Source organism: Chiloscyllium punctatum, chromosome 4, assembly GCF_047496795.1.
Source record: "Chiloscyllium punctatum isolate Juve2018m chromosome 4, sChiPun1.3, whole genome shotgun sequence".
Classification (NCBI taxonomy): domain Eukaryota; kingdom Metazoa; phylum Chordata; class Chondrichthyes; order Orectolobiformes; family Hemiscylliidae; genus Chiloscyllium; species Chiloscyllium punctatum.
In genome coordinates this window covers 85,324,191-85,350,433 of record NC_092742.1, presented here as the reverse complement: position 1 = coordinate 85,350,433, position 26,243 = coordinate 85,324,191, and the positions used below count along the sequence as shown (strand labels likewise).

Below are 26,243 nucleotides of genomic sequence, written 5' to 3'. Positions count from 1 at the left end.
ATCCCTGCTCCCCTTCTTGAACAAGGGGACCACATTCGCTATCCTCCAGTCTTCTGGCACTATTCCCGTAGACAACGACGACATAAAAATCAAGGCCAATGGCTCCGCTATCTCCTCCCTAGCTTCCCAGAGGATCCTAGGATAAATCCCATCAGGCCCAGGGGACTTATCTATTTTCATCCTTTCCAGAATTTCCAACACCTCTTCCCTACATACCTCAAAACCGTCCATTCTAATTAATTGTGACTCAGTATTCACATCGGCAACAATGTCCTGTTCCTGAGTGAATACTGACGAAAAGTATTGATTTAGTGTCTCACCGATCTCCTCCGCCTCCACACACAACTTCCCACTACTATCCTTGACTGGACCAATACCTACCCTAGTCATCCTTTTCTTCCTGACATACCTATAGAAAGCCTTTGGGTTTTCCCTAATCCTACCAACTAAGGACTTTTCATGTCCCCTTCTCGCTGCTCTTAGCTCTCTCTTTAGATCCTTCCTGGCTACCTTATAACTCTCAATCGCCCCAACTAAACCTTCACGCTTCATCTTTACATAGGCCGCCCTCTTCCTTTTCACAAGGGATTCCAATTCCTTGTTAAACCACGGCTCCCTCACAAGACCCTTTACTCCCTGCCTGACTGGTACATACTTATCAAGGACACCCATTAGCTGTTCCTTGAACAATCTCCACATATCATTTGTGTTCTTCCCTTGAAGCTTATTTTTCCAATCCACGCATTCTAAGTCATGCCTCTCCGCATCATAATTTCCCTGCCCCCAGCTATAACTGTTGCCCTGCAGTGCACACTTATCCCTCTCCATCACCAGAGTAAAAGTTACCGAGATGTGGTCACTGCCCCCGAAGTGTTCACCTACCTCCAAGTCTAATTCCTGGCCTGGTTCATTACCTAGAACCAAATCCAGTATAGCCTCACCTCTTGTTGGCATGTCTACATATTGTGTCAGGAAACCCTCCTGCACACATTGGACAAACACCGACCCATCTAACGAACTCGAGCTATAGCTTTCCCAGTCAATATCTGGGAAGTTAAAGACCCCCATAACAACCACCCTGCTACTTTCACTCTTCTCCTGATCATTCTCGCAATACTTTCCTCTACTTCTCTCGGACTATTAGGAGGCCTGTAGAAAACCCCTGACAGGGTGATCTCACCTTTCCTATTTCTAACCTCCGCCCAAACTACCTCAGATGGCAAGTCTTCCTCCATCACCCTTTCTACTGCTGTAATACTATCCTTGACAAGCAATGCCACACCTCCCTCTCTTTTACCCCCACCTCTGACCCTACTAAAACATTTAAACCCTGGAACCTGCAACAGCCATTCCTGTCCCTGTTCTACCCACGTCTCTGTAATGGCCACAACATCGAAGTCCCAGGTACCAACCCATGCTGCAAGCTCACCTACCTTATTTCTTATACTTCTGGCATTGAAATATACACACTTCAAGCCACCTTTCTGTTTACAGGCACCCCCCTTCGAGATTGATGCCATGTTCCTAACCTCCCTACACTCAAGGTCCTGTACCCTAAAGCTACACTCCAGGTTCCCATGCCCCTGCAGAGTTAGTTTAAACCCTCCCAAAGAGCTCTAGCAAACCTTCCCCCAAGGATACTGGTGCCCCTCAGGTTCAGGTGTAGACCAGAAACCCTGGCGAGCATAAGAGGTACAGTTAGTAAGCTTGCAGATGACACCAAAATTGGAGGTGTAGTGGACAGCGAAGAGGGCTACTTCAGATTACAACAGGATCTAGAGCAGATGGGCCAATGAGCTGAGAAGCAGCAGATGGCGTTTAATTCAGATAAATGTGAGGTGCTGCATTTTGGGAAAGCAAATCTTAGCAGGACTTATTCACTTAATGGTAAGGTCCTAGGGAGTGTTGCTGAACAAAGAGACCTTGGGGTGCAGGTTCACGGCTCCTTGAAAGTGGAGTCGCAGGCAGATAGGATAGTGAAGGCGGCGTTTGGTATGTGTTCCTTTATTGGTCAGAGTATGGAGTACAGGAGCTGGGAGGTCATGTTGCGGCTGTACAGGACATTGGTTCGGCCACTGTTGGAATATTGCGTGCAATTCTGGTCTCCTTCCTATCGGAAAGACGTTTAGAGTGCAACAGCGGGCGCACAGAGAGGGGAGCCAGAAGGTAAGCGGAGACCAGTTTAAATTAATGTTTTTCTTTACGCAGTCTGTGTTTTTTTTTCCAACTAGGAGCGGGAACCCGGAAGTCATCAACAGAGACTTCTGGGAAGGTTAGAAGTTTGAGTGGAGAAGGAACCCGAGACATTACACGTGCAGTGTCTCCCACCCTCCCTCCTCCTCTAACCTAAAAAAAAGGACTCAGTCGGCTGAACAGGTAAGCTACTTAGTGTTCTTGTTTTGGAGACTAAGTGTAGAGTTATGGTAGCGCAGGCAGTGGAATGTTCCTCCTGCAGGATGTTTGAGGTAGGGGTGACCACCGATGCTCCTGCCGACTTCACCTGCAGGAAGTGCAGCCAGCTCCAGCTCCTCACAGAACGCGTTAGGGAACTGGAGCTGGAGTTGGATGAACTGAGGATTATTCGAGAGGCTGACAGATAGAAGCTACAGGGACAGCGTTACGCCAGAGAACAGAGGTAGCTGGATAACAGTTAGAGGTGGGAAGAGGAGGAAGCAGGCAGTGCAGGGATCCTCTGTGGTCGTTCCCCTCAACAATAAGTATACCGCTTTGGATACTGTTGGGGGGGACAGCCGAGCAGGGGTAAGCCTCAGTGATCGGGTCTCTGGCACAAGGTCCGACTCCAAGGCCCAGAAGGGAAAGGGGGAGAGGAGGAGAGCGCTAGTTATAGGAGACTCTTATAGGTAGAGGGACAGACAGGCGGTTCTGTGGACATGGGCGAGACTCTCGGATGGTTTGTTGCCTCCCAGGTGCCAGGGTCCGTGACGTCTCAGTCTGTGTCTTCGGAATCCTTAAGGGGGAGAGTGTGCAGCCAGAAATCGTGGTGCACACTGGCACCAATGACATAGGCAGGAAGAGGGGTGGGGAGGTCATTCAGGAGCTCAGGGAGTTAGGCTGGAAGCTAAAAGCTAGGACGGACAGAGTCGTCATCTCTGGGTTGTTGTGACAGTGAGGCAAGGAATAGGGAGAGAGTGTAGCTGAACACGTGGCTGCAAGGATGGTGTAGGAGGGAGGGCTTCAGGTATTTGTACAATTGGACTGCATTCTGGGGAAGGTGGGACCTGTACAAGCAGGACGGGTTGCACCTGAACCAGAAGAGCACCAATATCCTGGGAGGTAGGTTTGCTAGCACTCTTCGGGGCGGGGGAGGGCGGGTTTAAACTAATTTGGCAGGGAGATGGGATCCGGACTTGTAGTCCAGCAAGTAGGTTAGCTGTTTGTCAGGATGTCCAAGAATGTAGGGAGGCTGTGGAGAAGCTGGCACTAATAGGGAATACTTGCGGACACAGATGGGCTCAAGTGTGTATACTTCGACGCAAGGAGTATCAAAAATAAGGTGGGTGAACTTAAGGCATGGATCGGTACTTGGGACTACGATGTTATGGCCATCACAGAAACGTGGATAGAAGAGGGACAGGAATGGTTGTTAGAGGTTCCTGGTTACAGATGTTTCAGTAAGATTAGGGAGGGTGGTGTTGCTAATTAGAAATGGTATAACGGCTGCAGAAAGGCAGTTTGAGGGGGATCTGCCTTTGGAGGTAGCATGGGCTGAAGTCAGAAATAGGAAAGGAGCAGTCACCTTGTTGGGTGTTTACTATAGGCTCCCCAATAGCAGCAGAGATGTGGAGAAACAGATTGGGAAACAAGATTTTGGAAAGGTGCAGAAGCCACAGGGTAGTAGTCATGGGCGATTTCAACTTCCCAAATATTGATTGGAAGCTCTTTAGATCAAGTAGGTTGGACGGGGTGGTGTTTGTGCAGTGTGTCCAGGAAGCTTTTCTAACTCAGTATGTAGACTGTCCGACCAGAGGGGAGGCCATATTGGATTTGGTACTTGGTAACGAACCGGGACAAGTGTTGGGCTTTTTAGTGGGTGAGCATTTTGGTGATGGTGACCACAATTCTGTGACTTTCACCTTGGTTATGGAGAGAGATAGGTGCATGCAACAGGGTAGGTTTTACAATTGGGGGAAGGGTAAATACGATGCTGCAAGACAGGATCTGAGGAGCATAGGTTGGGAGCATAGGCTGTCAGGGAAGGATGTCGTTGAAATGTGGAACTTTTTCAAGGAACAGATATGACGTGTCCTTGATATGTACGTACCTGTCAGGCAGGAAAGAGATGGCCGTGTGAGGGAACCTTGGTTGACGAGTGAGGTTGAATGTCTTGTAAGGAGGCTTACATAAGGTCGAGGAAACAAGGTTCAGACAGAGCGTTGGAGGGATACAGGATAGCCAGGAGGGAGATGAAGAAAGGGATTAGGAGAGCTAAGAGAGGGCACGAAAAATCTTTGGCGTGTAGGATCAAGGATAACCCCAAGGCCTTTTATGCGTATGTGAGAAACATGAGAATGACGAGAACGAGGGTAGGTCCAATCAAGGACAGTAGTGGGAGACTGTGTATTGAGTCGGAAGAGACAAGAGAGGTCTTGAATGAGTACTTTTCTTCAGTATTTACAAATGAGAGGGACCATATTGTTGAGGAGGAGAGTATGAAACGGACTGGTAAGCTAGAGGAGATACTTGTTAGGAAGGAAGCTGTGTTGGGCATTTGAAAAACTTGAGGATAGACAAGTCCCCGGGCCTGACGGGATATATCCTAAGATTATGTGGGAAGCAAAAGAGGAAATTGCAGAACCGTCTTCACTATTAATGGGGGTGGTACCAGGGGACTGGAGAGTGGCGAATGTTGTGCGCCTGTTCAAAAAAGGGAATAGGGATAACCCCTGGAATTACAGGCCAGTTAGTCTTTCTTTGGTGGTAGGCAAAGTAATGGAAAGGGTACTGAGGGATGGATTCATGAGTATCTGGAAAGACACTGCTTGATTAGGGACAGCCAGAATGGATTTGTGAGGGGTAGGTCTTGCCTTACAAGTCTTATTGAATTCTTTGAGGAGGTGACCAAGCATGTGGATGAGGGTAGAGCAGTGGATGTAGTGTACATGGATTTTAGTAAGGCATTTGGTAAGGTTCCCCGTGGTAGGCTTATGTGGAAAGTCAGGAGGCATGGGATAGTGGGAAGTTTGGCCAGTTGGATAGAGAACTGGCTAACCAAAGTCAGAGAGTGGTGGTAGATGGTAAATATTCAGCTTGGAGCCCAGTTACAAGTGGAGTTCCGCAGGGATCAGTTCTGGGTCCTCTGCTGTTTGTAATTTTTATTAATGACTTGGAAGAGGGAGTCAAAGGGTGGGTCAATAAATTTGCAGACGATATGAAGATTGGTGGAGTTGTGGATAGTGAGGAGGGCTGTTGTCGGCTGCAAAGGGACTTAGATATGATGCAGAGCTGGGCTGAGGAGTGGCAGATGGAGTTCAACCCTGTCAAGTGTGAGGTTGTCCATTTTGGAAGGACAAATAAGAATGCGGAATACAGGGCTAACGGTAGGGTTCTTAGTAAGGTGGAGGAGCAGAGGGATCTTGGGGTCTATGTTCATATCTCTTTGAAAGTTGCCACTCATGTGGATAGAGCTTGTAAGGAGGCCTATGGTGTATTAGCGTTCATTAGCAGAGGGATTGAATTCAAGAGTCGTGAGGTGATGTTGCAGCTGTACAGGACCTTGGTAAGGCCACATTTGGAGTACTGTGTGCAATTCCGGTCGCCTCATTTTAGCAAAGATGTGGAAGCTTTGGAGAGGGTGCAGAGAAGATTTAACAGGATGTTGCCTGGAATGGAGAATAGGACATACAAGGATAGGTTGAGAGTGCTAGGCCTTTTCTCATTGGAACAGAGAAGGAAGAGGGGTGACTTGATCAAGGTTTATAAGATGAGCAGGGGAATAGAGAGAGTAGACAGTCAGAAACTTTTTCCCCCGGGTACAACAGAGTCTTACAAGAGGACATAAATTTAAGGTGAAGGGTGGAAGGTATTGGGGGGGGGGGGATGTCAGGGGTAGGTTCTTTACCCAGAGAGTGGTGGGGGCATGGAATGCGCTGCCTGTGAGAGTGGCAGAGTCAGAATCATTGGTGACCTTTTCGCAGATAGGTACATGGATAGGTGTTTAAGCTAGGACAAATGTTTGGCACAACATCGTGGGCTGAAGGGCCTGTTCTGTGCTGTATTGTTCTATGTTCTATGTTGTGAAACTTGAAAAGGTTCAGGAAAGATTTACAAGGATGTTGCCAGGTTTGGAGGATTTGCGCTTTGAGAGAGGTTGAACAGGCTAGAGCTGTTTTCCCTGGAGTGTCGGAGGCTGAGGGGTGACCTTATAGAGGTTTACAAAATTATGAGGGGCATGGATAGGGTAAACAGACAAAGTTGTTTCCCTGGGATCGGGGAGTCCAGAATTAGAGGGCATAGGTTTAGGGTGAGAGGGGAAAGATATGAGAGAGACCTAAGGGGCAACTTTTTCACGCAGAGGGTGGTACGTGTCTGGAATGAGTTGCCAGAGGATGTGGTGGAGGCTGGTACAATTGCAACATTTAAGAGGCATTTGGATGGGTATATGAATAGGAATGGTTTGGAGGGATATGGGCTGGGTGCTGGCAGGTGGGACTAGATTGCGTTGGGATATCTGGTCAGCATAGACAGGTTGGACCGAAGGGTTTATTTCCATGCTGTACATCTCTATGACTCTATAACTGTAAATGACTGCCAGACTACTCGGACCTCTCGGCATCATGACAGCCCACAAACCCACCAACACACTAAAATGCAGCTAATGAACTTAAAAGACCCTAAATGGACAACAAGCAAAACAAATGACATTTACAAAATACCTTGCAAGAACTCTAACAAATACTATATTGGACAAACAGGCAGAAAACTAGCCACCAGGGGGCATGAACATCAACTAACCACAAAAAGACAACTATCATTAATAGCCCAATATACAGATGAGAAAGGACACCATTTCAACTGGGACAACACATCCATCCAGGACAATCCAAACAGAGAGATGCACAAGAATTCCTAAAAGTATGGCACTCAAACTGGAACACTATCAAACACATTGACTTGGACCCTGTTTCCCACCCTCTGCGAAAACAAAACAGGAAATGACATCACCAACCCAAACACGAATAGAAAGTGGGTCATAACACCAGTCCTTCACTGGAGGCTCACTGATGATGTTATCTAGTATGGTGACACAACGTCTGAAAATGAACCTTCCAGCTCAGCGAGCAAAGTTACCTCCAGTACATACAGTTGGTAGCCCTTTCATAAATAGCGCTCTCTTCAGATGCTGTCACACCATCGTATTTCCACTGGATGGGCAGAAATTTACATCAAATAAACATTTTTTTCAGTCTTTGTTCCAAAATCCCTTTCCATGATAGCAAATCCACCCCTTTACCTATCAACGGTTTAAGGTTAAGCAAGACTTCACAACTTTGGTGTACACAAGATTCTGAGATGAGCTTCAAACCTCATTTTCACACCATCACGAAGACTGCCTAATTCTACCTCTGTAACTGCTACACCACTGTCTCAGCTCATCTGTTGCTGAAATTCTCATTCATGCCGTCATTACCTTTAAAATCGATTATTCCAACCTTCGATGGGTTTTCATGCTTTTTCCCCTTCCGTAAGCTTTGAGTCATCCAAAACACTGCTACGCATATCTTAACTGGTAGAATGTCTACGTGCTCACTGACCTACAGTGGCTCCCAGTTGTGCACTGTTCTGATTTTAAAATTTTTATCCTGGTTTTCAAATCCCTCCATTCCCTATCAATGTAATCTCCTCCATCTTTACCATACTCTGAAAGGTCTGTTCTGCTTATATCCTGATCTTTTTAAATTCTTATTTTAATTGTATCACTATTGGTGGCTGTTTCTTCAGTTGCCTAGGCTCAAGTCCAGGCACTGGAATACCCAACATACCTTTTTGATTCATCATCTTGTATTCTTTCTTTGGGATGTACATTAAAACATATCTCCTCTACTACGATTTCGATCATCTGATGTAATATCTCCTTATATGGCTCATATCACAATTTGTATAATACTCCTGTGAAATGCTTTGGGTCATTTCATTATGTTAAAGGTGCTATATAATATGCTACTGTTGTTGGATATTAATAAAACTCCAACCTTAAATTTTTTGAGGGAATGAGACGCCACACTAAAAAAAACACATTTCCACGGTTGGAGTGGTTGCTCATTTATTGTCAATTTCTATCTTTAACTAATAGAACTAGTGCATAAACACAGGAGATTTACATTGTTGCAGTCATTTCCATGTTTACTCTATGGTGTGACCTGCAACACCACATTGTGTGGAGGAGCAGGATGTGTCTGACAGCAATATTTGGATTTCTTATTTAGAAGTGGGCATCTAATTTTCTCCTTTATAAAACCGAGAACTGATAATTTATCTGTTCATTCTCTGGACCGATATAGATGAGCTTTTTTTGTAGTACTGAGGGACTGCTCTACTGTCACAGTCTTTCCTCCCATACTGAATGTAAAAGAGTGCACAACACAATTTAACAAGGTGCAGGACTGTGACCTGGCTAATATTTATCCATTATCAAAGGAGACAATTTGGTCACTTACCTTCCTGATGTTTTGTTGCAAAAGTTGTGAAACAGACAGCAAGAATTTCCACTCTTAATTGGTATTCACTAAGTTTTAAACGGAAAGTATCTTTGCATGTATGTACAGGAATTTGAGAGAAAGATGAGGATAACAGTGATCTCAACCTTTATTATCCCTTCCCTTCTTCTGAAGCTTGTGTGATCTCACATTGAACTAGCAGTGACTGGTACAAGAAGGGATTTCATAATCAGTGGAACTGTGCCTTTATGATGAACAAATTAAAAGCATTTACAAAAAAAGAGGAATGGCCACTTTATCCCAAACATAAAAATCTAGTTCCTAAAGATTAGTGAAGAAAAATTGCAATATTCATTTCATACAAAGTCAATACAGTTTAAAGATTAAAAAAAAAACAAAGTTAATAGAACAGATGTGTGTGTGTCAATTTAGAGGATAAGACAGAAACTTTTAGAACTTTTACACTTCCCATTCCGAAAATGATTGTAAAGCTTGAATCCTCACCTCTGAACTCCAGGCCTCGTAGCTGGTAGGTGACCAAGCCATTTCCTATTTCTATGAGATGAACCAGTGCATTGAGGTAGTCGGAGGCAAGAATGAAGCAATCCCCTGTATTGAAATTGCCCCAGCGTCCCAACATCAGGTCCCCACAAAGACTGTGCTGCAGAGATCGTGTCAAATGTTCGTAAAAGATGGAATTCAGATTGTTGTCATCTGAACCTATAGAAAGTGATTAAATGGTTACAGTATAAGGTCTGTCTTGGGTTATGAATTCACTTCAAATTCACAATAATAATAGTGATGTTAGAATCAATCACCAGGTTACAGCATTTCCTCCACCAATAACGATTCTGACTCTTCAACCTAACGGGTCAGTACAAAAGACGAAGGAAATTGAGGGCTGTTCACAAGTTAGAGGATGAGGAATAGATTTCCAAATATTTAAGTGTTGCTTTGTTTAGGTACCTTAGCATCGTATTGAGTCTAAATACTATCCTATGGTGTTAGAAATAAATGCTAAAGCATCCGCATTATATGGCTCTGTCCATTTAAATGAAGATGCTGATCCTCATATTTGGGTTTAACCTTCAGAGAGAAAACACAATTATGTAAAATGGACTACCTGTTGCAAACCCACATGCCAATGAAAATACAGTAAATGTGCATACAAAGCAGTCAGGATTTGCTCAACCAAGACATCTGTACATCAGAAAATCTATTTGTAAGGGAGTTACAAACAACCAAATAGATTGTGAAATTCCCTCACTAATGGCATTGTGTGTACCGACAGCACAGGAACTGTTGCGGTTCAAGAAGGCAGCTCACTACCACCTTCTCAAGGGTAACTAGAGATGGGCAATAAATGCCAGTCCAGCCAGCACTGCCCATGTCTCACAAGTGAATAAAAAAAACATGAAGTTTGGCTTTGCTCAAGTGAAAACTTTGCTTCCTTTCTCCTTAGTAATGTTTGAGTTCATCTTTGCAGTGCCCCCAGGCACCTGACCAGGTGATTAATCCCAATCCATCCCCAATATTTCACTGAAACAGACCATCAGGTGAATGCGGGGTAGCCTCTGGAAAGTCTCCTATCCTGTGCATGCCTCCTCCTGCACAGAAAATGGACATTTGGAATTCAAATCTATGAAAGTATTTTTCTCCACATGAATCTTGTCTGATGCCAATTTTCTGCTCTTTCCTCATTCTCCTTAATATTTCTTATTCCTTAGTATTAAGTAATTACTTAATTGCTTTAATGTGCTCTGCTTCAATAACTTAGCAGATAATTTCATTTTCTAATCACCTGTTAATTGGAAACATCTTTCGAACTCCCCAAGTAACTATTTTCATGTAACCCTGACAGTTGCAAAGAATTGTTTGTCTATTATCCTATAGAAACGCTACACATTCTTGAACACCTTTACCAGATCACTCCTTAAACTTGACAAAAGTCCTTCAATTTTTCAAGTCTCCCATCAAACCAGTAACAGCTTCTCTCTGGAATCATTCTTTTCAAACTGCTATGCACTTTTAAAATTTGTTCTTATATATTTCCGATAACAAGTTGCTTGAAACAGTGTATCATATTTTAACTGTATCTTAACTAAACTGAACATTACCTATATGCTTTTGTACTCATGCTATCAAACGCCAAACCAAGGATTTGATTTGCTTTAGTTGAGAGCTTACCAATCCTTGCAACATCCATCATAAAGGTACTCTATGAACACAACTTTTCATTATCATCTGAACACAACTTCTAATTCTGAGGAAGGGTAACTGGGCCCAAAACTGTAACTCTAATTTCTCTTCACAAATGCTTTTCCAGCAACTCTGGTTTTTGTTTCTGATTTACAGCATCTTCAGTTCTTTCAATTTTTCTTGTTATCTACTTACAGGATCACTTACTAGGTTTCTGCAACTGCAGTCAGTCTACACCAGCACACAAATACATGGGGTGCAGATATCACACCTGTGCCCAAAGCCTCCAAAATACCTACAAAAAAAACTGATGGAGACTACCAATCAGGAGAAGTTGCTCCTGCACATGGACTCACTTCTGCAATCACAATGGTTCTCTCCTGTGTGTGCGCTGATAGGGGATGCAGGAGAAGACAGCCGCAGGGATGAGGGGTAAAAGGAGTCTGCAATAGGGTGGAGGGAGAAGGAGACTGCATGATAGGACATGGAGAAAGCAATTGCTGGGAGTGGGAGGGCTACAATTGTCATGGGGAAGAAAAGGAGGCTACATGAAGTAGTATGAGCGGTGTAGGAAGATTGCAGGGGATCAAGCCACAGGAATTTGCAAGAGGGTTGGGAGAGGAAGGTGGCTGCAGGATGCATGGAGAAAGAGAAGGAAGAACACAACACCCAAATGGGAGGATTATAAAGACACATAAGAATGGTTGGTTTTAAATGTGGTAACAGGCAATTTGTCATTTATGGAGTAGCAGTCACCCGTAACTAAAACGTTGGTTATATTACAGCACAAATATCAGTGCTTTTGTTCCTCATGGCCAGAAGCACTCTTAAGATCGATTTATAACACAGGTACAAGGAAATCACTATTGTCAGGGTTTTCTTAAAGTGAACTGATCAAATAAAAGCGTTGCAGTTATATGTCAGATGATTACTTTTTCAGAAATTCTACATTACACATAGTGAACCACTATATATCAGAGAATATACTACACAGAAAAATGTAGCAACCATTTTGTAGATGGCATGATCTCAGAAGAATCAGTAAGATGAACAACTGTTTAATCCATTTTTGACAAAGTAATGTTGGGCAAGAGACTGAGAAAACTCAATTGTAAGTTTCAAAGAGTTCAATAGGACTTTTGACATCAGCAATAAGACAAGACTTACCTTTATGCCAGGCACTCCAGAAATGAATGAGGATAAAAGTTACACTTGGCAGAGACTGAAATTCGGAAGGTAACCAAACTCTTTCCAGAGATTAGGATCAAAGTGGCATGTCAGGCAACAGTGAGCAAACAAAGCCGAGACACAAAAGGATTCAGGCAAGAGTTTGGGCTAGAATAGTACTTGAGGAAAATACAGACAGTATGCATAAGCCATTTAGAGATCTAAAGCTAGATCTTTTACATATGCAAGGGATTCACTGTCAATGAAGACTGAGTTGATATACAGAAATGTATGTAGACATTTGTGCAAGTTGGAGTTTATGGAAGGTGGAGGATGTACAGCCTGCAAGAACAACGCTGGATTGCTTATTCTGGTCATGGAGAAGGGTTTCAGTGATGGAAGAACTGAAGTGGGGTTGATGATGATGTGAATATAAAAGCAAGAAGTCTTTGCGTTGTAGTACTTAACTGGGGGCTAAGCAGATGCCAAAGTTACGAACAGCTTGGTTTGACTAAAGAAAATGACAAAGTAGCATAATTTCTGGCTGAGGCTGAAGACAATGACCTTGATATTCAGTTGGAGGAAGACAAGATTTACACAAGTCTGGATGTCAAACCAATCCAATAAAATGGTAGAGGTCAGGGGTTTTAAAAAATGCACTGGACAGGTACAGCTAAGCATCATCTGCTTAAGCATTAAATTGACCCTAATGTATACTGGTGCAGTATATGAATGAGATGCTAGAATAAGCAAATGACAAATCTTTATGCACTTAAGAGATGATAATGCAAGATTGCGAGGGAAGAATTTTGGCAGTTAAAAGCTGAACTACACAACAGAAGTCCCAAATAAATAAATATTTTAGTAGGTGCAATGGGTGGATGATAGTCTACCCATATTGAGTACAACAAAGCAACTACAGACAGATTAAGTAACACAGTCATAGACAGAGTCATACGGCACGGAAACAGACCTTTCAGTTCAATCAGTCCATGCTGATCATAATCCCAAACTAATCCCACCTGCCTGCTCCAGGACTGTATCCCCCTAAACCTTTCCTATTCATGTACTTATCCAAATGTCTTTTAAATGTTGTAATTGTATCCACATCCACTACTTCCTCAGATAGTTCAGTCCACACTCTAACCAGCCTGTTTTAAAAACTGCCTCTCAGGTCTTTTTTTTAAAATCTCTTTCCTCTCACCTTAAGAATGTGTCCCCTGGTCTTGAAATCCCACAACTGCTGTATATACTTCTTGTTATTTTACAAATTTCTATCAGATTGCCTCTCAACCTCCTACAGTCATAGCTGAAAAAAGTTCACGATTTCAGTTTATTTGGATTTTACAAGGATCAGAAAGCAGACTTGAGGGATTTGGGAGATGCAATGAGAATGAAGTGAGACCTGAAACTACAAGATGACGCGGAGTCAATACAGCATAGAACTTGCCCCTGACTACAACTGATGAGCTGGGATTTGAGTGGTCTTTACACTACTAGTCTCAGGTTGACTGAATTACTCACCATGTAACAATCAACATTATGCCACTGTAAACACACCAAGAAAACCCATTTAGCATCAACCATTGGATGGTCAGATATAAAATGGGACAGAATAAACACTATATTCACGTTCTCGAATGCATCTCAACTCCAATCTCACAAGAACACAACTTAATCTAACTTTCTCATTTCCTGCACCAGTAATCTTGATAGCCTGAGGTTAGCTATCAATACTTCGCTGACTGCAATACTCACTAGAAATTGAACTGAAATAATTCAAATTCATTACAGTTGAGACCTTAAAAGGCTTCAGAGAAAAAGGCTTGTATGAATTAGCCTGGGCCAAATCTGAGGGGAGGTAAAAAAGTGATGAACCGCATCATCCAATTTTCTTTATGGAGATATTGTATTGAACTGCTCATTGTATGTTTTTAGTTTGCAAGTTTTATAATAGGTCTTATAATATGAATTGGGATTATCAGAGCATAATTTGAAAGGAAGGTATTTTTTCACGGCTTTTGTGGAGACGTGACATAACTTGCAGCATTGCATTGCAGTGATGCCATCTACAAAGTGACAGCCAGAGATCTTTCATTGTTGAGAATGGAAATGACGCACATCATGGCAAACCTGCATATGCAGGCTGACATGCACCATCATCACTTAAGCACATCCCATTATGATGAAGTGGTCTTTTGCTTCGCTGAATATTGTGAAGGATACATTGTATTATCACAGTACATGGTTCAATTGGCTAGACCTGCTGGCTTGTGATGCAGAGTGATGCCAACAGCATGGGTTTAATTGTTGTATTGGCTGTGGTCACCATGAAAGTCCCACTTCTTCAACCTCGGCCCGAGCCGGAGGTGTGAAAATCTTCAGGTTGAATTCACCACCAGTTGTTTCTCTCTAATGAGACAGCAGTCCACTGACCCCCGGGACTACGGTGACTCTACTTTTACATCCAAATTCGTTAAAAACTATAAAATGCTGTTTAATAGACTGGTGCAATATTTTTAAATTGGATGTGCCAAAAAGTGTTAATCTTATTTAAGGTTTCTGTACTCAGAAGAAGCATATATTGACAAAAGAGGATAATTCAGCAAACACAAGAAGAAACTTATCTAACTTGAAAAATTAAGTGACTGAAAATAAGATTGCAACTTGTATTTACAGAATGTCCATTTATGTAATAAATTATCCCAAAGTGCTTCAGAATCTTACAAGCAGAATTTGACATTGTGTCACACAAGATTAAATCAGGTCAGATGGCCAAAGGGATATGCATTATGGAGTGTCTTGGAGGAAAGACAACTATAAAGATTGAGAGGTTCTGTGAGGGAATTCCAGAGGGATTAGCCGACAAAGGCTTCAGCCATCCATCATAGAGGAATTAAATTGAACATGCTCAACAGAATAAACTTAGATCAGCGTAGATAACAGAGGGCTGGAGAGGAGATGTTAAAGTAGATTACAAAGATAGAGGTTCGAAAACATAGATGAGAATTTTAGGATCTGGGATACTGATTAAATGGAAGCATAAGGGCAATGGATGAACAGGATAGGAGCTAGGACATGCAAAGCAGTGCACTGGGTGACCTCATGTTTATAGAGGGAAGAATGGAGGAGCTTGGTCAGAAATGTATTTAAGTAGTCAAGTCTGGAGGTAATAAAAGCATGGATGGAGGTTTGGGCTGAAACAAAGGTAGACTCAGGCAACGCTACTGACTTGGAAATAGGCAGCCCAGCTGTTGGCATGGCTAAGTGGTCTGCCAATGTACTGGTGCAACTAAGGTCAGTGGAAAGAGATGAAGTCAATAGCTAGGGAATAGAGATTGTATAGCAATTAAAGGGAATGACTTTGGTTTTCACAATACTTAACTGGAGAATATTTTTCAGCCGGTATCGAAAGCCAGACATCTAGCCTGATAATTTACCAACACTGGGGGAGTTGAATGAGGTTGTGGTGAGGGAGGGATCTTAAGTGAAATTGGAAAATTATGAATTATGGATGGGCATGAAATCCACCTGATTGTCAGTAGCACAATAAAACATTACAGAAGCATTATAAAACTGTGGCACTGAGCAACACAAAAGAAATATTAAGTCAGAGATGTGGGGTTTTAAGGATTGTCTGCTGTTGCTCCATATTTCTCCATAAATTTAATAAAATCGGAAGTGAAAACATCAACTTCACCAATGGTGAAGCAAAACAGCACTTGTAGAGGGAAGAAAACTCCAGATTCCCATTGGTTGGAAAATGTGTCAGCTGATTTACCCCTTAAGCAGCCTTAACTCTACTTTTAAGATTATGTCATTGCATTCTTCATTCCTCCATTGCTGAAATTATTTCCTTTGTATCTACCTCATTGTATCCTTTAAACATTTTAACCACCATAGAACAATTAATCTGCTGAATTCCAATAGAATTAATTTGCCTAAAACACTTTGTGCTGCTGTAGTATTGCTAACAATAGTGCAATACCATGACAATTTCTCAGATAAAACTGACAGTCATTGCACAGTTACACTGCCTTGCTTACAGATTATTTATGAGTTCTGAAAAGGTGTATTGTTCTCAATTGAACTCTACCGGTTTTATTTGGCAAATGGGCAACATTGAAGTACTTGTTCCACTGAAGCCTTCAATAACACATTAGTTCTAATGAGCTGTATAAAATGAAAAATGACTGACACAAGTAATTGAGCTGAACCGAGATGAAGATCGATTCTGAATACTTTAGAATTCTACCTTGTAAAAACCAACTCGGACTCACGCCTCACCTGAGGTGAGCATATTGACAAAGGGCAAAATCAGTGTTAGGAATGCAAACAGCAGCAAGTTAAGGATTTGAGAAATAATATGTTGGGAAACATTCAGCCCTGTCCTTTGCATTGTTTGGAGGTGGGAGGCATTTAATCAGGTAAATGGGTTCCTCACCACTTTCCTGACTTCATCCAATTCAATCCACTGTGAGAAGCTGATAGACGGCATTCACCAAGAGTATTGACTGAGGCCTACTTAAGGGCCTCATCCATCTGCCTTGGAATCACCGTGCCTGAAGTCCAAAATGCAAATCCTATCGAGATGGCTTGTGGGCATCTGCTATTGTCAGGTATTAGAAGGGGTGGCTCTGCTTAAGTCACTCCCTTGCCCTTGCATCCGGTCACTGTCTCCCTTGAGCACCTCCCCTCTCTCCTCATGACTCCCATTCTGCCCTCAATCACCTTGGGTTTGGGGGCCACTCTGTGATCCTGGGTGTCTGGTCAGTGTAGCAGTGGAAGCTATCACTTCTCCCAGTGGATGTTGATGCGAAAGAATAGCTTCTGGCCTCTGACTGGTGAGTTGATTCCAGGGATCTCCGAGGGGTCCTTACTCCAGGGGAAGACCTAATGTCACCTACTTAAGTATCTAATACTACAATGCTGTGGGGTTCCCACCAGGTCTTCAGCCAGTGGACATCCTCATCATACATGTCAATTTCCACATATACCATCAGACCTATACCAGGGCTTAGAGATAGAGGATAGACTGTGTAACGTTGAAGATTAAGGGGTAATCCAGTGAAGATCTTGCTTGACTTACATTTATATAATAAATCAGTTTCTAAAAAAAAAGCATCTCATATCTCACCTGGGTTTCTGTCGAGTTGAGAAGCCAGCCTGGTGTTTGAATGGTCCACCCGCTTCGTGCTACAAAACAAATTGAAGTTTTAACACAGAATCCTGTAGCACAAAGTAAAATTGCAAAAGTCAGCAATAACACACATTAAATCAACCAGAGAATGTTAAGGGTTGGCTGGGGGTGTGGGGGGCGGGTGGCAGGTCCTTCAGAAATCAAAATGTCAGCCCAAGAGAATGCTTGCTGCTACTTGAGAGGGAAAGAGAGAAGGTATAAAGCATTTAAGTGAGGATGACTCAAGCTCCAAGGGCTGGTTATAGAATGCAACTGGAAGTAAACAGGCGAAAGGAGTAGGATTTAGTCTTCTGTTTCTGATATCAGGTTTCAAGTTCATTTTGAGATGTTTAATTGAAAATCTCTTCTGCCTGCCAGATATAAAATGCTAAGAAAGTACAGGTTTGAGTAGTTTCAATGCAGTGCCTAGTGGTTACATTTTGACAGATCAACATAGTCCTCTAATTCTTAGAATGTGCAGTCTCACAGGACAGACGGGGTAAAAGGAAACACATTTGGCGTTCTCATCTAGTATGATAGATGTGGCACAATGTCAGAGCAAAGAGTGCGATATTTTGTGTCTGACGGTGTTAGAGATGTTTTACCAGTGCCTACTGCAGTCACTGCATGCCTGAAATGAGAATTCATTAATTTTACTTGTGGCGAAATTTCAGCCCTATGGATAATAAATGTCAACTTCATAAATTAGATGTCAGTGTACTGTTAGCATTACGCAGTATCAATAAAAAGCCGAATGCAACCAAGGAAAGAAGAATGTCAATATAAGATAGACCAAAAGGAAACTTGTTTTTATTTTTAAATAGCATACCTCTTTTACCAACATGTGCTGAATCTATTAATGCACCATATTCTATGCACTTACTTATAGTCTCTTTCCCAGAACTTAACCGGGCGTACATATGAAGTAATGAATATTGCACTTCCAAGGAATGGGTTTAAAGGAGTTGAGAATAAAGCTGATACCACTGCCTGGACGAATAACATGGCTGAATCTAAAGAAAGGCATGTTAAGGAATAAAAGATACACATCATAACCACAATGCACAGTGAAACCCTTGAAATGATGTCATACAATGAGTCACTGGGTTTTCTCCATCAAAACTGTCTCTATTTGTCCAATAGCTGCACCCCTTCAGATTTGGCCTCCTGCTGTGTTAACAACATCACTGCATCTGCTGGATTGATTCCTTAGTACAGTGTTTAGTGTTTAGTGTTTTAATTCCTCAAAGAACAATATAAAGCTCCAAACAACAGTCGCAACAAGAAACTGATCAGCTCCACCCGTTCAAGAAATACTATTGAAAGTACTGAATGAGCTCACGTACGCATGCCATTATTTCTTCCAAGTTATATTTATGTATGGACTCTTTACTGATGACTTGAAAGAGACTATACAGCACTATGGTTCAACACCTCTAGCTCTCTGTAACTGTACTGCAACACATTGTCCTATTAACTATGTCAAATGTTGGCTCAAATACGTATCATGAACACTTGATAAAATGATCTCCTTTTGCAATTCAGCTTTCAGTCAATGTAAGTGATGACCTAGTGGCATTACCGCTAGACTATTAATCCAAAGACCCAAGTAAAATTCTGGGAACCCAGGTTCAAATCCCACCAGGACAAATGATGGAATCTGAAGTCAATAAAAGCCTGCAATTAAGAAGCTAATGACCATGAAACCATTATCAATTGTCAGTGAAACCTATTTGTTCACTAATGCTGTTTAGGGAAGGGCATTGTCATCCTTACCGAGTCTGGCCTACAGACCCACAGCAATATGGTTGACACTTAAGTGCCTTTTGGGCAATTTGGGAAAGGCAATAAATGCTGACCTAGCCAGTGATGCCCTCATCCTATAAATGGATAAAAATATATTTTAAAAGGTTGATTTTCACAAAACAGTACTGGTGGCTTTCTTCTATGAACACAAAGCAATCCAATGTAAATTGTAAAATTGTCAGAGTTAAGTACAGCATGGAAACCAGATTATAGGATGCTCTTAAAAGCTGTAATATCTGTAATGTAGATCACAAAATACAGGATTGAACTAATCTGAGCACCTTACCACTTAAAATAAATGGTCACACTGGTGTATAATAATGTAAATTGCCTTTGTGATTAGATTTCATCTAATGTCCTCTGTGTGGTTTATTATTCTTGAATTGAAGCTCTCATTTTGGTTTCACTATAACAGGAAGTTAACTACACTTTTGAGCATTAGGCTAGCCCAAGTTCACAGCTAACACTTACTTCACAAAAACTGACAAGCAGGTGTCCACAAAATCCTGTGCTACAAGTGCAGTAAATAGTTTAATCATAAAAATAAAAGTAATCATTCCTAAATTATGAGTACAGGATACGAGGTACAGCAAAAGGTTGAGCAAAAGCATGGAACGCTGATCCCCACGTGATTTGCCAAGGAGCAATGTAAGTGTAGACAAATCTCAATTTGTAGAAAAGTTCCCATAACTAAAATCAAAAAGAAAAATATTAAGTATAGACATTAACACTCAGCATTTTTATGTTATACTTGAATGGAATACTGGTTGAAGTTGGATTGCTAAAAAAACTCAATCTTCTTCCAGTTTAATGACGGTTTTGCTGACTCAATTACATGACAGCATTACTAAGTTTTTGCATTTTATTTCCTTAGTTAACAATTTGCTTAGCAATATTTCCCCTAGTCTCTGCCGCACAGAATTCCAGATGTCAAATAAAGATCATGAATGTCTAACTAAACATTTAATATGTTCAGTGTCAAGGATGCGTAAGTCCACTCTATGATTTTGGTGTTGTTTCATATTGCCTCACTAATCATTTGTGTTTTGCAATTATGCTCCAAGAGATCGAATAAAATCATGAGTAGTATTGACCTCACTGTTCATGAAGATGTGAAAAATAGTCAGAAAAGCACTTATAACTCTGGGAAACTGCAGCTAATATTTATGTAGCTGGAATCAACTGCAGCTGACAGGATTCCTGCTGAAATTCTGAAATGTAGTCGTGACAAGACTACACAACCTCATATTCCTCATCAGGGGATAACAGCTCATACTGGGGAGCTGAGAGACACATTATGACACTGAAAAAAATTAGAGGACAACAACAAATCCAATTGCATTAATTACAGAGACCACAAGTTCTCCTTGTGATCTGCCCCAGGGACAATCATTGCAAGGATTCCCCCTAAACCACCTCTTGCAGCAAAGAACTCCTTCAAGAGTCACAGAATGGTTTCACCCACTGAGAGACAGAACAGACCTTCACTGAGTAGCAAAGTCACAAAGTGTGTGAAGAACAGAACCAACCACTGTCTGTGGTTTTTCTCTGACACCATAAACTCCTTGTAAACCACAAAGGTTTATGCAGTATTCTCACAAAATGTGGCAGACCTCAGAGATTTGTCACTACCATCTTCTACTTGAACCATGAAGATATACAAGCTGTTTCCTCATCAAAAGAAACACCACAGGCATTTCAATGAAAACTAGGTTCAAATGACTTTGAATAAACTCTCCTTTTCATTTCCCAGCTGCAAATTGTTCAAGCTATGCTGACTTCCATCCAAAATTGAACACATGTTCAATAACTCACTGAGCCTCAGATCATTGGTAAGTCCTTCACCAAAACATATGAAAAAAATTAGCCTTTTACTAAGCACATGGGAAACGAAGGCTTAAACAGCTCCACAGCACAAATCCTACAGATTTAGGATCAAAAGATGAAAACCTTGAAATGTGGAACATTTTACAAGTCTTGGGAGCATATTCTTGCGAAGGCAGGAAATTTAATCAGCACCTCCAGTTTACCTAGTCAGCCTTTCATTGACTGAAGAGAGAACTTGAGGACCCAGGATCTCAAACCTCAGACTAAGATCTGTGCAGTGAATTACTTTAGAGACTTGAAAAACCTACAGAAGGCACCTCAAAATCCTGCAAACCTCATAGCAATTTTCTCTCCTAAGGCAACCTGCCAAGCATCAAGACACTAATTATTCAAAACTGGCTCTGCTGGGTTGGACATTGTAATTTGTATGCCTGACAACAGGCTCCTAAAATAACTGCTCTACTCAAAACCTGTTTGCATCAGAAGACTTCCAGGTCATATTAGGGATGTCCTCAAAGCAACCCAGAAGAGGTCAAACATCACTGCCAATTTACAGGAGTATCTGGCTTGTGACTGTCTAAATCAGAGAAGGCAGTGAACACACTGAGACACTTTGTTGAAAATGTTCAAAACGTGAGGTGGAGACATCAAAAAGAATGCACAAACCTCAAAAAAAGTTCATTGACCCAAAACTTCAAGCACCACGTACCTCACATGTAACAGATCACATGAAAATGATTAGTAATTTCAGAACCTATTAAACTGGAGTGGAAATAATTAATCCTCAACCCCGAGGGACTACCTAAGATGACAAAAGAGGACTCCCCACTACCAAGACCAATGAAATCGTAAGACATATACAGCATAAATAACGACCACCCTTTCAACAACCTGACAGCAGCAGTACATCGAGGACAGTGGTTAGTGTTTAACCAAATACACATACTGCAAAGTTGACAGAGAGCCACCATAAATGGAAGATGAAGGATGGCATGAAGTGTGACTGTGGTCAGCAGTTCCAAGAACTGAATATATCAGATCAACTTCTCCATTAAACTGTGTTAATGGAGGCACCCCATTCTATCACTTGGTGTCTCATGAGGCCTGCAAGGATAGCCAATCAAGACACCTCACTGAGTCATATGAACATTGTAATTAATAAATAATAGGCAACTAAATTTTATTAGAAATTAATCGCTATAATTCAATCTATGATACAGTTAACACATGCAAAATCAGAATTGCACAAGATCCATCTCTGTTTAGCTCTCAGTCAAGACCAGAAAGGTCAGCACACCTGTTTATCTTAGGTCAGCCACTTGTGTATTTGTTCTGATAACATACCTTACTGAACAGTATAGACATGAAGAAAAGGTCCAAAAGCAGAGTCTCTGAAAAGGATTTGTAATCAAAAGTGAAGAACAGTACAGTGAAAACAACAGTTACATATTGATATGTGGGACTGCTGTAAGAAGATCGAAGCAATTTCATCCCTGCGACGGTGATCATTAAAGCACCAAACCTAGGGGAGAGGACAGAATTGGTTCTTGAGAGTACCATACATAAAGCAATCAAATACAACCAACAAGTCAACAAAAATATGACAAAATCATTCAGATTATCAAAAATTCTATTCCATACTAAAATTGTCATTTTCTATTAAATTGATGTATTCAGTAATAAATAAGTAAATCTATGCATTTTTGCACTTCCATGAATACAACAATATAACTACCTAATTGTGCTGTACCTTTAATATGGTATTAAAGCTGTTAATCAGATGAAAGAATCCCAGAGTACAAAAACAAACCTGATGGGATCCATTACAGTTTCACTTGAAAAAATAAAATTTACGTAAGTTAAATGTCTTCTTTAAATAATTTTAGGAAGGATGGCAACATATTGTATTGTCAATGGATTAGTAATCTAGAAGCCCATACAAAAGCTTTAGGGACAGGGATCCATATCCCACTATGGCTCTTCCTGCAATCTGAATTCAATTGGTGAGTCTAGAATATAAAGCTGGCCTCATGACTGATGGTTGTAAAAACCCATCTGGTACAGTAATGTCCTTTAGAGAAGGCAGGAAATCTGCCATTCTTCCCTAGCCAGGCCTACACATGTTTCCAGTCCCAATGCAACGTGGTTGACATTCAACAGCTCTCAAAGGGCAATGTTGGACAATAAATGCTGTCCTCGCCAATGATGTCCATATCCTGTGGAAGAATTATAAAAATGGCAAACATTCCAAATTGAAAGTATGCTCAAACCCAATGTGTCTGTACCAAGTTCAAAATTTGTATATGAGAAAATATAGGAGCATAAACAGTTTGAAGTAATTCAGCCTGTCGAGCCTGCTCTGCCAGTCAAAATAATCACAGCGGACTGAACACATCAATTGTCTTTTACCTTACAACTTGTCTTATCCCCATCTCCCTTTATGCCATTGACAGTCAAATGAGCTTCAAATGTACTCAAAATTGAAACTTTCACAGTCCTCTGGGGTACAGAATGCTAAAGGTTCATTATTCTAAGGAAAGAAATTTCTCTTCCACTTAATCCAAAATATCATCCCTTTATTTTAAACCACCCTCGATCAGGGAGTACATCCTATCTGCATCTACCCTGTCTAACTCTTTGAGTGTTTGTTAGCTTTCAATGAGATGACCATTCTTTGAAACTGGAGAGAACATGCACAGACTGACCCATCTCTCTTCATAACACAGTCCCACCATCCCAGTTGTTAACCAATCCTTAATCCATCGCATTACATTACCTTCTATCTCACATGCTTTGATTTTCCTAAAACATATGAAGTGGAGGATCATATCAAAAATCTTCTGAAAATCCAAATATACTACATCCAGAGTCTCATCTATCATTTTTTTAAGTAACAATCTTATAATACTGTGATAAATTCATCAAACATAAGCTTCCATTTGCAAATGCATGCTGACGATGCACAATCTGACTATTTTTACTCAAGTGTTCAGTCACTATGATGATTCTAACATATTCCCTAATGATGTAAGGCAGGTAGGTCTACAATTCCCAGACTATTTCAGAAAAGAGCAAGGGAAAACTAAAATAAAAGATAAAAGGCAAAGTCACCATAATCACAGCAAACCAAAGGTCTGTTCTGTCATTAAGAGAAAGATGACTGGTGATGGTTTAACCCAAGTGTCATGACTCCTCAGATGAAGGGATAGATTGAGGAGGAAAGTTTTTTATGCAACCTCAAGTGGTGCAGAACCGAACCCACATTGTTTGCATTGCAAACCACCAATCCAGCAACTGAGCTAACCTACCCCTTATTTTTAAATAATGGGATAAACATTTGCAAGATTCCAATCTACAGAAATCATTCCAGAATTCATAGAATTTTTGAAGATAATCACCAATGTTTTAACTCTCTCTGTAGCCATCTCCCTCAAAACTCTGGGATGTAGACCATCAGGTCCCAGGGAGTTACCAACTTTCAGCCCCATTAATTTCTCTAGTACTACCTTAATACGAATTTCTTTCAACTGTTCATTCTCCTTAATCACTTGGACCTCTAATTCAGGGAGCTTTCCTGTATCTTCCTAAGTGAAAACAGACAGAAAGTAATCATTTAGCTTCTCTGCCATTTCTCCATTCCCCATTGTAAATTGTCACGACTTTACTTCATTCATCTCAGCCAAATGTTTCTTTTTTTTTTTACATACTTGTAGCAGGTGTCACAGTCCATTTTTATACTTTTGCCAGATTGCAATTGTATTTGTTCTTCCTTACCAGTTTCTTGGTCTGCCTTTGTGATATTTTAAAATCTTTCCCATCCTGAGATTTAGCACTATTTCTGGCCATCTCATGAGCTTTCTCAACAAAAAAATCTCTAAAGTCTTTTGTCAGGCACGGTTGACTGATCTTTATTTCGTTTTTGCTCCTTGGATGAATATACTGTTACAGTAAGCCAATAGTGTTTTAAAACTGCCCATTTCCTTTGTATAGTCATGCCTTCTAATGTATTTTCCCTATCTAGTCAAAGACATTGAAATAAAAATATCTGAGTAACAATTCTTGCACAATGGAAAGGCTATGAATACTGTATAGATTTACAGTTCCTTAACGTTTCATAAGTAGTTACCAAATCTCCACGGACAGCCCAGAACAAATAGGCAAAAGCAAAGCAACACCCAATCTGTGAAATTGGATCTAATAAAAAATGTACATCAGATTTTTGGACATTCGCATTTCTGAAGCTTCTTGAGCTGTCAGGTTTGGGAAATGGCTAAGAACTACCAGTGATCAAATATCCACTGCATTTGTCAAAAACTTTATTTCGCCAAGGCAACTTTAAAAAATGGGGAATAAAACTAGGGATTTAGCTGAGGAAAGTAATAATAAAGAGAAACACCTTACTCTGCGTCCAGTTTCTTTGGGCTAGCTATCATCTTAGCACTGCTGCTCAATTCATTGAGAACAATCAATGGGTAAATAATGTTCTTTTCCACAAAGAGCAGCCAAACGTACATCTTTTCAAACCACATGACATGTGCAGCATCTGTGAGAAAAAAATTATTAAGGTTGTTTTCTGAACCGCACAAATCCAAACAATCCATCATTAGTACATGACAGGTTCCAAGTGATAATGTTGCAGGTGCTTTAACAAAAAAACCAATAATAATAATCATCATAATAATAATAATATTAATAGGACTATTCATCTTTGCAGTGACCAGGATGTCAGCAAAACTTGCAACCAGAATATGTTTACAGATACACACTTAGCAATGAAAATATCATGTTACCCAAATCAAATATATCTTTGTAATGCTTTGACCATTTTGAACCAGTTCCTAATCTGAAATGAAAAGCATTGATCCAGATGTTTTATTTACCAAAAGTATGAAGAATTTTCCCTTCTGAGGTGAAACTTAAATGTTAATTGCACTAAATTGTAATTACATTTCAACAATCATGGAACTGTTCCTTCCTTCAAATTCAGTTTTAAAAATTGACCCAATTACATGCTTTAGTGTACTGGCAGTGGACCCATGCCAATAAAGTGAAATATTAGCAAAGGAGCTTGGGATAATAACCTCAACTAAGGCTAGTTAATAGCACATTCACTGTTTTGTTTATCCTTTATTATTTCCCTAAAGATATTTCTCAGGTCATTTTTTAAGCTGCCTCTCTTATATTTTTAAACGACCTTTTGAATTCTTAATAGTTAATTTTCATTTTGAACTTGCTCCTTCCTGAAAAATGGAGCTAATATTACAGCATTATTCTGGTAAATCCCATATCGACATTATTGCCAGACTATTTGGAAATGCATTATTTTGAGATAATATAATATAGTAATTAAATTAATTAACCATTCATTATACCTTTATGGATAGTCACAA

At 40.8% G+C, this 26,243-nt stretch overlaps 1 protein-coding gene across 4 annotated transcripts in view; it reads right to left on the bottom strand.

Moving 5' to 3' along the window:
- The window catches only part of pcnx1 (pecanex 1), a 280,941-nt gene that overhangs the window by 50,729 nt on the left and 203,969 nt on the right, over nucleotides 1-26,243 (bottom strand). For all 4 annotated transcript variants that reach the window (XM_072569208.1, XM_072569209.1, XM_072569211.1 and 1 more), the window contains 6 exons: nucleotides 25,255-25,396; nucleotides 22,198-22,375; nucleotides 19,608-19,716; nucleotides 18,104-18,233; nucleotides 17,179-17,237; nucleotides 9,180-9,395 (listed from right to left, as the gene is read on the bottom strand). In XM_072569208.1, coding sequence (XP_072425309.1) covers nucleotides 9,180-9,395; nucleotides 17,179-17,237; nucleotides 18,104-18,233; nucleotides 19,608-19,716; nucleotides 22,198-22,375; nucleotides 25,255-25,396 — 834 coding nt within the window. The remainder of the gene's footprint in view (nucleotides 1-9,179; nucleotides 9,396-17,178; nucleotides 17,238-18,103; nucleotides 18,234-19,607; nucleotides 19,717-22,197; nucleotides 22,376-25,254; nucleotides 25,397-26,243) is intronic.